This window comes from Myzus persicae, unplaced genomic scaffold (genome assembly GCF_001856785.1).
Source record: "Myzus persicae strain clone G006 unplaced genomic scaffold, MPER_G0061.0, whole genome shotgun sequence".
NCBI lineage: Eukaryota > Metazoa > Arthropoda > Insecta > Hemiptera > Aphididae > Myzus > Myzus persicae.
The window spans coordinates 61,444-75,199 of NW_019101718.1; the positions used below are offsets into that span (position 1 = coordinate 61,444).

The 13,756-nt window shown below is 27.2% G+C and overlaps 1 protein-coding gene across 3 annotated transcripts; it reads right to left on the minus strand.

The window, feature by feature from the left end:
* Positions 1-70: 70 nt before the first annotated feature.
* On the minus strand, positions 71-13,409 carry LOC111030235 (zinc finger protein ubi-d4). 3 transcript variants are annotated; one of them, XM_022309644.1, is made up of 11 exons: positions 12,916-13,409; positions 10,596-10,705; positions 10,302-10,490; positions 10,017-10,198; positions 9,557-9,730; positions 8,087-8,171; positions 7,140-7,328; positions 1,187-1,389; positions 983-1,124; positions 813-925; positions 71-744 (listed from the first exon to the last, which is right to left on the minus strand). In XM_022309644.1, the coding sequence occupies exons 1-11, from the start codon at positions 12,960-12,962 to the stop codon at positions 616-618; spliced, it is 1,563 nt and encodes a 520-aa protein (XP_022165336.1). In that variant the 5' UTR covers positions 12,963-13,409; the 3' UTR covers positions 71-615. The 3 variants fall into 3 exon arrangements, with proteins under 3 accessions (XP_022165336.1, XP_022165335.1, XP_022165337.1); XM_022309643.1 differs by having other exon boundaries at positions 7,092-7,328; XM_022309645.1 differs by lacking the exon at positions 7,140-7,328 and having other exon boundaries at positions 12,916-13,408.
* Between the last annotated feature and the right edge of the window lie 347 nt (positions 13,410-13,756).

Sequence of the window (13,756 nt, forward strand, 5' to 3'; positions counted from 1 at the left end):
CAAATTATTTGGATAATTACATTTTTTTTTTTTTTTTGACAGTAATTAAATAAAAATTGGTAAACATAAATAATGTTTGCTTTTAATTGTTTATTAATCAAGATCATCAGTTTAGCTATACATAATGACAACATTTGAAATAGAAGTTTTGTATTTTGTGTCTTATTATTAATCACAAATGGGAAATACAACCATACATTTATAGCTGAGTAAAAAAAAAAAATAATAATTAGCTGTAGAAACAAATAAATTTAATCATTGAATATTGAAAAAAAATCACTTATAATAGTCAATTACACACAATGGTTTAAAAAAAAAAAAGTAAAAATAATAATAATAGATTCAAAACAAATTAATTGAAATTATAATTTGAACTAATTTATGTGAGCCAAATTTGGCAATTATAAAATTATAAAAATAGTACGATTACAAAAAAAAAAACTTAAATTATATAATACTGATTGACCATAAATATCTAGTGATCAATGGTTGAACTCAATTATATTTTGTAAACAAACCTTATGGAACATAATTTGGTTAACTATTCAAGATGACATTTATACAGCCCAAAGGTTGATAAGTTAAAAAAAAAATTCTTTTTAGGATAGACATAAATTATTTTGAGTGGAATTCTTTGATGCATAATTTACAGCTCCAGCAACCTTCTGGCGGTGATGTAAGTGGTGGTGTTAAGCAATAAACATGATAACCACGGTCACAATCATCACAAAATAAAAGTTGATCCTATTATCGAACAAAATAAAAATTATAGCTTTTGCAGTATTATATAATTATAAAAATATTATACTTACATCATTATCTGATGTTCCACAAATCGAACAACATTTGCACTCGATGCACTGCCAGCGATATTTCCCAACAGAAATAATCATGTTTGCGGTAAACTGCAGACACGTTGGATGGCCTATAAGACATAAGAAGTAAGTATATTTAACAAAATAAAATTCAAAAAAACTTCTACCTGAACGGCCACAGTCCGAACAAGAAATCAATATTTCTGGTTGCCCAGATTTATTAGATACTTCATCTCCCAAACAAAAATCACAATATGGTGATGGATTTGCAGATTTATTATTGCCTCCAGATTTTGTTTTAGTATATCCCTAGAATAGAACAATGATTAAAATGCTTGCATACATTTAATTATTTTAACACAAATTATTACTTCTCTTGAAACTGCTTTGTTATGTGAAGTCTTAGCTGGAGTAGCAGTTGATGGGAAAGTTGAACTTGCAGTGCTCGAAGCTGCTTCATTTGGATTCAATGTCACCAGTGGAGAATTGTTTTGATGGTTTGACATCCTAGCTGAAACCCGTTTTGAGTGAGGAGCAGGAGAAGCCACGGGCGTATTGTTGCTGCCTGAAGCACCTGAAACATATCACCATTGATTCGGTCCAATTGTACCTTGACCAAACCATGCATTTGGGTCTACAAATCACAATGCATACTTCAAATAGTCTTGTAGTAGGGAAGTAATTATTCCCAGAGGTGTGATGCACTGCAACTTGCACAGTAACTTAATTCCCTACTCTTATAATTTATTATTATTTATATAAAAATAATAATATAATAATAATAATAATAATAATAATAATAATAATAATAATAATAATAATAGTAATAGTAATAATACAATTCTATAACTAAATAAAACCAGCTGAAAAACTTAACTATACTAAATATAACTACCAAAAATAAGTGTTAAGCTATTTTATCTTATTTTCCTGTCATCAATCAACATTTTATTTTTATATGAATACATATTACACAATTGATGAAGCAATGAAAATATAATATTAAAAATATTTTAACAGGGATTTTTAATGTTTTCATACTATTATTGAAAGTTTAATAATTTAAAATTATTACAAATTTAAATTTCTATTAAAATAAAATATTTCATTACTAATTTTTTGCAATAGTACAATAACAAATAAGTATGAAATAATTATCCTAAAAAAAAACATTTTTAGATGTTTTAGGAAGAAAGAAAAGGATAACTATAAAAAAGAAAACAATAATTATTTGTAACTTCATGGTTTATTTGAATTAAACAATTTGTATACATAACCCAAAATATGTCCATAGTACAGCACCCCTTGCCTTAATGAATTATATGGACTTAAAATAGTCAAGAGTTTAACTCGGAACTGAACACAAAGGGACAATTTCCAATTTTAAGACAACTCTATAATATATGACATGATAATGAACTTAGTTATTTATTTTAACTAAAAAAGATATGTCTTTGAAATAATTACTATATATGTACTATACTACACATGTTTGAATATATTTTTTTAAATTAAGTAAAAATTAAAATCAGAGCACTTTTCTATATTGAGCCATCTTAAAAATGGATTTTGTTCAATGCAATATGATTTCCCAAACATAATTTACTTATTTAAAAACATTTGATGATAAATTTATATTCATTGCTCAAAAAATACTAGGTTTACTCAAAATTTACTACTACCAGGTACGCGGACAACTGTGTTAAAAACAAAAATTATTATGATGTGTAGTGTATATATATAAAGTATACATAAACGTATTTATGATTTTAATTACTCTTATAGTATTTGAATAACTAATAAATTGAAACATGATAAATTTAATTATATACTATCAATAAACAACTGATTAACCAATATTTCTAAATTACAAACATTCATCTATTTTTAACTATAATTGATTGATTTTTTTTCATAAAAAATAGGGGATATAATATCACTCATTGAAATAAAAAGTGACCAATTGATAAAAATACAATTTATGATAATAATTTGATGCAGGTCTGGAAAATTATATTTGAGTAAAGAGAAATATTAATTTTTAATGCTTATTTTTACTATATTAACTGTACATATTATCCAAAATTGTATGCAAAAATAGGTCCCATTTAAATATCTGTATTACCAACAGATTAAGTATAAAAAAAATTCAATTTGTAATAATTTGGACTGATGTAAATAATACTTTAAAAAAAATATACCTAAGATGTTTTATAGGTAATAATCTTAATTTATCATTTAGATAAATTATAAATTAATTTGACAAAAGTTGTACTATTAAATAATTCAATGTGTTAATATAAATTTAAAAAATGATTTAAACAAAAACAAATAATATTGTAAAAAACAGACTAGAGAAAACAAATATTACATAAATAAACAATAAATAACACTTTTTATGGATTCATGTTTTAATTTATAATTTAGAAGAAAAATTTCATAAATAAGTAAATTTGTGTTTAACACATTTGTATGCATCTTTTTAAAAATAAAAATCACATTTGTTTACTTAAACTTGAATTTAATTGCTTGTAGATGTTTATAAATAAACAGTTAATAAGATGTATAGATTTTATTGCTTAGGTTCCAATATTTTTAATAAAACACTTGAATTTTAAAAAGTATTTTTTTTTAATATCAAATTTAATTGTTTCAAGTTGAACCAATAAAAGATTCAAAGAATTAAAGTATAATGTAACAAAACAAAATAAAAAATTCCGGTACTTCATAAATAATATAATATACTTTTTAACATTTTAACTGTTATGAAAAACTATGCATCTCATATGCTCTAACGACGATAACATTTGTAATTAAAGAACTCACTATATTCTTTTCTAACTCGCCAATAAATAATAAATAGATGTTTCTTAATAATATTATAAATTGAAAATAAATAAATAAGTCAACTGCCTAGTTAAATGATTGGTGTAGTTATAAAATATCACAATAATTTTTTTTTTTAGAATTTACATCATTATAAATTACATAATTATCTATATATTATAATAAATTAAAATTCATATATGACTGTACATTGGAGGGAAGCTCATGATTTGTCCCAGATTATATGTGTAATACTGAATTTATAATGTGCTACATATTAAGCATTTAAATGCTGGTTTAACATGTTTCATAATAAGGCAATAATTATTTAGTAGTACACATGGAAATATTTATACAAAAAATCTATACTAAGTGATTTAATTCAGTACAATATAGGGTTAAAATTCACTAATATAAGTAGGAATGTCTGATGTCCACAAATAAAAAAAAAAAACATTTAATTTTAACAAAATAAAACAAATTATAGCTATTAGAGTATTCTATGCTATTGTGATGTTATTATTTTGGTTTAAGGACCGTGGTTAAGTCACTGCCACCAGCATTATTATAATGATAATGTTGCCATAAATTGATGTACACAAGGTATGGCCCAGACCTTCACCACTAAACCCTTAAATAATATTTTCTGTCATTCGGGACGTCTGCCACCTCCATCTTATCCTTCAAACAAAAACAAACAAAAAGAGGGGCTTTATTTTATTTTTATTCTTTGAAAATTAATAATGAAATATATGTTTTTGTTTAACGTCACATTCAAGCGCATATGCACTCGTCACACATGCATACACAGAGCTGGGACAAATCATGATTTAAATTTGAAAACAATTTGTATTAATAAGACAAACAAACCAATCATCAACGGACAACGAAAAATTCTGATTAAAATAATGAGTTAAATCCTAAATCAATTTGTATTCATTACCAAGGGTTATCAAAGTCACTGGTAAAGCATTGTCGTTTTAAAGATCGATAACTTTTCAAAACGTTGTTGGTTCGAAGAGACGGAGCTTAAAATCACAACCCCTCAATCCATACAATCAAAAAGGCTTTAATATTACAAGTCCAATTAACACTTGCATTAAAGTCTTTTTGATTTTAATTCATGCCCAGCTCTGCATATAAATGAGAGGTACAGGGAAAACACCCCATATCTATAAAATGTTGAGTTGAACTTTTGAAAAACTATCAAAATGTCCCCAATATATTATTAAATTAATCTTTTAAGTTATAGTAGTATAAAATAATATGGGTATTGGAAATAATTTAACAATATTGGCTATTGCTAAATAATTTGAATAAACACAATATACGAATTAATGATATTTTTAGCATGAATATTACTAGTTTCCATGTACCCCTCATAATATGTATACTGTTGATTATGTTGTTAATAAGCACAAATTACAACATAAATAACATAGTACAAACTACATAGAAAAATTAAATTTTAGTGCTAAACTTTTAGGTTTATAGTATAAAACGACTAACGCTTACCAAATTTAAATTACATTGTTGCTGTGTATGATTATATTAATTGCCTTAGATTTAAATTAATACATATTATAAATACCAATAATAAGTCCATGAATCAAGTGCTTGAATAATATAATATTCATGAATATACAGCAGTCATATAACACAATACAACAAAAAATAAATGTTTAAGCAAGTCATAATTGAGTTGATAGAACTGTAAAGCCAATCAAATTTTTTTTTTAGAAAATTAGGTGGTATTATTATGGGATTCAAAATAATTGTTTACCATACAGTTCAGGTAACATAATAAGTACCAATTTAACTTTTTTATGTTGTTTTAAATCAAACTAAAGAAAAACTAAAAATTATTTCAAATTCAACATAATATCTTAAGCAACTAAACTTTTAATAAAGTACTTCAATATTACAGTTTAATGCATACAATAGCATTCACATGCAGTAAATTCTCTAGGTGGTATTTAATTTATAAATACAAAGTTGATTAAGACTCGATAAAATCCAACATCAAATGGCCTTAGTTTACTTCACACTACTAATAGAAATGCAATACGGTTATTATAATGCTCAAGTAGTCTATATTCATTGTAAGCAAAAACTTTTTATAATTTACTAAATACATGTTCAACAGAAAATAATTGTGACACTCATAAATGCTAATCACATGATAAAACAAGTATTGGACTATGATCTATACTCAGATTGCATAACATAAACAATATGAATAGAAAGGAAACCCACTGGTAAACAACTAAGAGAGTTATTGCATGCAAAGCAAAAAGCATAAATTAAGTTTTTTAATTTTAATTTATAAAAATAAATATTGGTAAAAAAAAATAAATTAAAATTATAAATTGTAGGGTATTTCAGTTAACATTTGAATATGATGTAATTTATTCATTGAAAATTAATTTTAATCCTACTTTCTTGAAATTATGTAAAAGTGTACATAGTAGATGGCATATTAAAAAAAGGAAACCCAAAATATTAAACATTCTTTAATCACCAAATAATATTAAAAGATTTCAAAAAACATTGAAATATTGAGTATTTAATTATTAAAGACACATGTTAAACCAAAATATGATTAAAAATTGATCAAAAAATTTCTCAAATAAGGTCCAAAATTAATGAAGAACTATTCATTACCAATTTATTGTTATAACAACGAATTTCTCGATTGAATAGCAATTTTTTTTTTAGATTTAATTTAAATTTGCACGAATAATGTATGTAATAATCATGCAAATAAATTATAATAATTTTTTTATTCAAAAACTATCATAACTTTAAATATTTTAAATATTAACAACTTATTTACGTTTATAATGTTAAATACTGCCTATCACAATAACAATATAAAATACTTTTGTAAACCATTTTAAAAACTACATTTGCAAAATAAACAAGAATTTGTCTGACTTAAACACTTTTGTTTACAATTAATACATTTTCCATCTATCATATAGTTTGATTGGCTAATTTTACGACCTACCCAACTCAGGATACATTTGCAGTTAACATATGTTTTTGACATTATCAATGACAATGTTAGTAATTTATCCTGAACTGTAGCATAATCAATAATATTTGTGACAATTTCAGAAATATATTTAGGACAATCGTATCCTTGGTATGGATTTGGCTTAAGAATAAAAATATTCTTCAAACAAATGTTCAAGTAATTCAAATTAAATTTTTAAATATTTTTTCTGTAGTCTAATTTAATGATTTAAATTAAATTAAATATTTGTAAATGGTAACAATGTAAATTATGTATTACTATTTGATTTAATCAGATTATAACATCAACAAATTTTTATGGATGTTATGATTTTTTTTTTTGAATCAACAAGAAAAATATTTTAGCAAAAGGCAGGGCTAAAGTGCGTGCAGCCGGAAGAAAGTTTTTATTTTAAGCGATTTAGTGATTACCAGGGGCATTAAGGAAGGTGACATAACTGTCCTGGAATTTGCTCCAACCTGTTGTAGTTTGTTGTTGTTCAAATGGTTGAGACTGTTGTGTTTGTGGAGACACAGGGGTTGATACTAAACCACTCTCTTGACTGGCCTCTTCATCTGCTACAGGTATATTGGCAGCAGGTTTTTCCTTGTGTGAATGAGTGTAATGATAAGTAAGACCAGGTCGAGTCTTGTAACGAGCTCCACATACTGAAACATTAGCATACGCTAACACCCTCATACAGCCGGAATAATGGTCACGACAAACAAAAACACTCAAACGCAAACAAGTTAAACTAGAGTACTGACACGGTGTGACAACCGCAATACAAATTACAAAATCATAAAAAAAAATCCAAGTAGATATAAAATAAGACTTTAAAATAAATTAAGAAAAGCAATATTTTTTACATAAATAAAACACCATATTTAAGTAAAAAGAATTAACTGTTCATAAAAAAAATGTAACATTTTTAAAAAATATATCTATAACTCTTTTGTTTATACTGTTCAACCCAAAATACTATTAAGGATAATGACTACCAAAATTTGTGTAAGAATTTTAAGACCCTTATAGACTAATAAAATAACTATTTAAAATTGTTTTAATTAGAAACTTTAATAGTAATTCTTAATTTAAAGTTACAATAAATTTAAGTTCTAATTTAATTATACCTGCCTATAATAAATGTATGATATAGAGGGAACCGACATTAAATTTTATTTGTATGAATAATACCACCTCATTGTGTTTTGCTAACACAACATGCATTATGGTATAGTATGCTCATTTGACATAATTGAAATAATTAGGGTAAAAATAAATGCAATATTTGATTGCAAGTTAATCTTTGGTTATGGTAAAGTTTGTGCACGACTATAAAAATGTTAAGACCACAATAGGTACATAAAAATGACTTAAATAGCATTAACCAAAATATAACACAAATGCAAAAAAATGTACTTACGGTCGCATGCATACGGTTTATCTGGATCTTGAAGATCAATGAAACCACTCATTCCTTTTTTTCTTCCTCTTCCAGATGTTGAACCCTTCATATTAACAATTAATTATAAAACATTAAAAATATCACTTATTTATATTTGTATAAATTGCATAAATACAATTTTAAGCATTTACATAGTTTTATTAAGAAAAATTATAGAAAGTGTAAAAAAATGAACTTTTATAATTTATTATAAAATGTGAACTCAAAAATTAAAAATATGCAAAAAATTATTTTAAAAGCTATGAATGTTGACAATCTATGATATCTAAACAAGTAATAACAACCGATAGTAACTTTATCAAAATTAATTTTGGACTCCAGATTAAGTCTACTTAATTTTATATTTAGTAAAACACATAAACTAAAACTCTACACTAAAAGTGATTGTGTACATATACATGGCATTTAAATCGGTCGATTTTTGTAGCATAAAAAATACACAATCCAAATTAAAAAATCAAAACCATTAAAAATAGCATCTATATAGTAGATGCATATATTGTAGGGTGACCATACTTCCTGTTTTTGTACCTTTGTCCCTTTGGAAATCTTTGCGACACTAAAATGCCCGGTTTTTAGAAGGTAGCCCAAAAATTAACAAAAAAATTTGTTGGGCGACCGAGTACCAAAAACTAGATATTACTAGACTTAAGTAAAATCAGATGGCCAGCACTAATTGCTGCTATCAAAAGAGTTTTGCAATTATATGTACCACTGATGAAGATTATTTCTTAAGCTTGAAAAAGCGTCTTGGTTATGAACTATTGAGTATTATGGTAATTTTAAAAAATGTGAGGCATAAGAAAAATCATTGGGGCGAATCGCCAAATGTTATATTGTCATTTATGTGGAGGGATAAATAAATGAATAATTTAGTTTTTTATATTCGGATAGTGTCTTAAGTGGATATTATTAAATATATAGGTAATATGATTTTTAGTAATAATTACACTATAATATACTAATTATAATACCAACTATTTTATTTAGAAAAAAATTGTTTGATTTAAATTTAAATGATTTATAATATTAATATAATAATGTTAACAATTGTAACCTATGGTTGATCACGTTTTTTTTTTGTAGACCAGATATTACAAAATACCATACAATTAAACACATAACCTAATAAAGTTTAATGGATGGATATAAAAAAAAACATAAAAGACCATTGAATATCTAGAAATAAGTAAAATTTGTTAGTGAAGAGCTAAGCACAGAGAACTTATGTACTGAAATACTTTCATAAATGTTCATATATATATATACATATATGTTTATATTTTAAATACCTTATTTATCATTACAAGAAGCTTGGAGAAGTTAGAAAGATTTTTTCATAGGTTTATCAAATAGTTACTTATCTTACATATTATATTCCTATATCATTTACATTTACTTAATAGTTAATTATTAATATTTACTCACTTTTGTACTGCGGCGACCACTTGTACTTTCATTATTTGTACTGTTACGACCAGGCTTCCCACCTTTTCGCCTTTTTCGTTTAGTGTAACTCTCTTCATAATCATAATCTGAATCTGCATCAGGTTCTTCAAATCCTTCGATTTCTTGCATTTCAAATTCATCATAATACCATTCCTTAAACAAAAAACTCAATATTTAATACAATAACACATTTGATAAAGACAAATTTTGTCATAGCATTATTGGCTGGTTAAAAGATGCTGTTTAATACTCTAATAAGAATTTTAAATAATTTAGAATGTCTTTTCGTAGTGTTTGGACTTAGAACATGCTTATAGGAACAGGAATGCAACATGAATTTAAAAATAATAAATGTCTCTGTTAATAAATATTATAAATCAAACTTTTTTTAAAATTTATTTAGTATCACAAACTAGACTAAATTATTTTTAGTACTTACAGAAGATACTTTAGTGTTTGAACTGTTTTGGTTGGCCTGATCATCTTTAGATACTATAGTATTTGTTCCAAGGCTATCTTTACTATCTTCATTGATTGAAATCGCATTTTGACTATCTCCAGTATGTAAATCAATATTGAATGAATTAGTTCCATCCCCAGAATCACCACCACTTGCTAAACCTTATAAATAAAATAATTTAGAGATGAGAAATAAATTATTACATCATACATTATATTTCACCTATAACATTATTAATATAGGTACTACTTCTAATAGACTAACCAGATTCTTTACGTCTTCCAGAATTGAATACAGATGAATTTACAGAGCTGTTATTACAAGTATTTAACAAGTATTGTCTTCTTTTCTTCTTCCACCGTTTGGAAGGATATGTATAAACTTGACCGTTATTTAACCCAGGCATACGTTGTCGTTCCAGCATCAATAAACTTGAATGTGTTTGAGCTACACCTAATAAATAGGTATCAGAATTATAATTTAAGATTAGTTGCATAATGAAAAATAGTTTTTATTAGCAAAATACTCATAGAACCATAAATATTATTTCATAAGTACCTGTTTGTGTATCCAAAAATGGCATTCTTAATCGCCGTTCTATACATAATCTTGTGTTATAATTCACAGAATTTTCAACAGCTTCACGGTAAGATAAATCATTGATAAAACTAAAATAATAAATAAAATACTATATTAGAAACAATTTATTTTTATTTAAGTACATAGGTTATCAAAAAAAAAAAATAAACAAATAAAATATACAGGCACAACAAATTAATTTTGAGACTCATAATACTTGGAATAATATTTATTTGGTACCTAAATAGGTCCTTATTTTTTTGGTAAATTATTATTAGTATCTACTACCAATTAGTAACTAAAGTGATTTATAAGGATTTCCATTTATGTTTAAATTAATCAAAAATACCATTTAGTAAAGTAATTACCTATGCCAGAAAATTTTGATTTAAACAAGAAAAAACGTAATGAATAGCAATGGAAAACATTTCAACTTCTAGGCCAAAACATTTAATAATAGGTATATTAATGAATATAAATGTTACATATAAATTTATAATTATTATTAAGAGGACGTGATACATGCATGTGTTGTTTCTGTCTTACAAGTGCGTAACATAGCAAATTTTACGCTCAGCAGAACACGTGTAGCTCCGTTAGTTTAAAAATTAGTGCGAATTGACCTCTTATAAAATCTAAAGGTAAGATTATTATCTAGTAAACCTCATAGGTTTTTTATTATATTTTAATTTTAACGCGAGTTATGAGTATTTTAAAATTGTTAATTTTTTATACATCTTAAAATAATTATAACTCGCGTTAAAATAAAAATATAATAAAAAGCCTATGAGGTTGCCTAGATAATAATCTTACCTTTAGATTTTATAAGAGCCAAGAGGTCAATTCACTTTAATTTTTAAATTAACGGAGCTACACGTGTTCTGCTAAGCGTACAATTTGCTATGTTACGCACTTGTAAGACAGAGACAACACATGCGGGTATCACGTCCTCTTAACTTTTAACAACAAAATAGGTATAGCGAAGTACATAAATAATAATTAAAAACCATTTAAAAATTCAATACAATTTTATTTATTTTTGAACTGAGTTAATGTCAAACAGTTACGGGGTTTATATAAAGATAAATTAATAATAGGTACTTTGGTGTACCAATTTGTTACCATTATTGTAGGTATGGACACAAGATATATTATTATTTAATAAAATTATGATAAATGTACTAAGTAATTTTCTTTCTCTTTAAAAGAAAGTCGTACTCACTGTATAAAACTTAAAGGTAAAAGCATTATTTATTTATTTTAATTTATTATTAAGTATATAGGATTAGTTAATCCTAAGTGGTCTTTTGACAACAATATATTATACATATTTATAATGGATATTAACAAGATTTATGACACATAATATATTAATTATCTGTGTTTTTACCTTTAAATTTCATAATAGGTCAATTTTTTCTCCGATATTCAAGATTACAATACAATTAGAAGTGCTGAATATATTGTTTGGGATGATGTTATGTGTTAGTCCAATGGACACAACATATTGGGTATGGTGTCCTTTTAATTGGACATAAAAGAGCTTTACTATTTTGTTTAATACACAGTGGGATAATGATATTTATTGTAATATAATAAGTAACTTAAACTAATTAATAGTACTCAATTGCCAACACAGGTTTGTGCCCAACCTTAAACATTGAAATAAATACATTTACTAAAGAATTTATATTAAATTCAAATGTAATGCATTATTTCCATAGAATTCTATCAAAATATTTTTTTAGCATATTTTACTGATATCATCGTAATAAAAAAACGAGTTTGAATGTAGGCGTTCTTACCTACAACTCGTACATAGTATGTGAGCACTAGGCGGTGGGCACATATTCGTTGTGCTTTAAATAACAGCAGTAGATTTCCCCCTCTTGTCAACAGAAATTATTTTGATATTTTCGGGCACAATCAAACTAATTCCGGATTTTATTTTTATTACGATTAACTGGATTCATCATTACATTATGTTTAAGGAAATTAAATTAAGTTATTTTTTTATATAAATAGGTTTGATAATGATTTGAGTTGTGAAATAGGTACATAACACATAGGTACACTTGTACACAACTAGAACAGAGAATTTCTCAGCAACAGTGGTCATAAAAAAAGCTTAAGACATGGATTGGACTTAAGATTGGTGCTATAAACAACATTGCGTATAGACATTCATGAACAACACCGAATCACTTTGCTTGGTCAGGTCAATGTTTCGTAAGGCAACAAAAAATGTCTCTGACCACTGTTCACTGATAGTTAAAATAAACAGAGTTTGATAGTTTACCAGGAGACGCTTTTCACGAAATTTGGTTTGATCTCGACGGCTGCCATTGTTATGTTACGTCCCGGAGTGATGGCCGATGGGCGCCGCGACGTGTTACGACAGCAGCATATGTGATGGCGGTAGCCGGCCCGTGTGTGAAGGTAATCAGTACAGACCGTATTGGACTACAGTCTATAATGGCAATGGCGGGCGCACAAAAGCTTGCACGCAAATGAGAAAATAATTATAATAAAACACGGTTACAACTGATCCACCGAACGAGATGAACGGAAACGCGACACACCGGACGAACGGATGGGGGGGAACGAGAATTGTGTGTACGTCGGTCGCCGACTGCCGAGCGATGGCGTATTGAAGTATTGAACGTTCAATAAAATATGCTGCGCGTACCGTTCGGCGTTCGCACAGTGCACACGACGTTTAGGCGTCGGCGTCGTGCGGATCGATCGGCGGCGGCGTCTGAGTCTGCGTACTGCGTGTCTGCGTCCGTGTCGATGCGTCCACTGTGACGCGGCGTACCAACATGACGTACAGGACGCGACTTTTCGTAACGAACGGATCGTTGCGCGTGCGTGCGTGCGTGTGATCTACCTCCAAGGCACCAACGGGCGGCGCACCCGTCTTGCCGTCTGGTCGCTGCGTCTCCGTTGTCGCCTTGTCCTTGGCGAGTTTCACGGGACAGTACTGTCATGATAATACTGTCATAAACTCATATGGTTATACGACAGTACTGTCACACAAGCAGCACCTACTGTTCCGCCTACTTATTTTTTATATAGTTCCTTACCTTCTAAAGTTCTAAGTCCTCGAATCCTCGCACAATACTATATATTGTGTACCT

Bases quoted from the DNA above. Each gene is read 5' to 3' on its own strand.
- LOC111030235 (XM_022309643.1), bottom strand. From the start codon at position 12,962: ATGGCAGCCGTCGAGATCAAACCAAATTTCGTGAAAAGCGTCTCCTG. The intron at 10,199-10,301 runs GTTAGTCTATTA...TTTATTTATAAG, and splicing joins TGGAAGACGTAAAGAATCTG to GTTTAGCAAGTGGTGGTGAT. The intron at 926-982 runs GTAGAAGTTTTT...TATGTCTTATAG, and splicing joins TTCGGACTGTGGCCGTTCAG to GCCATCCAACGTGTCTGCAG.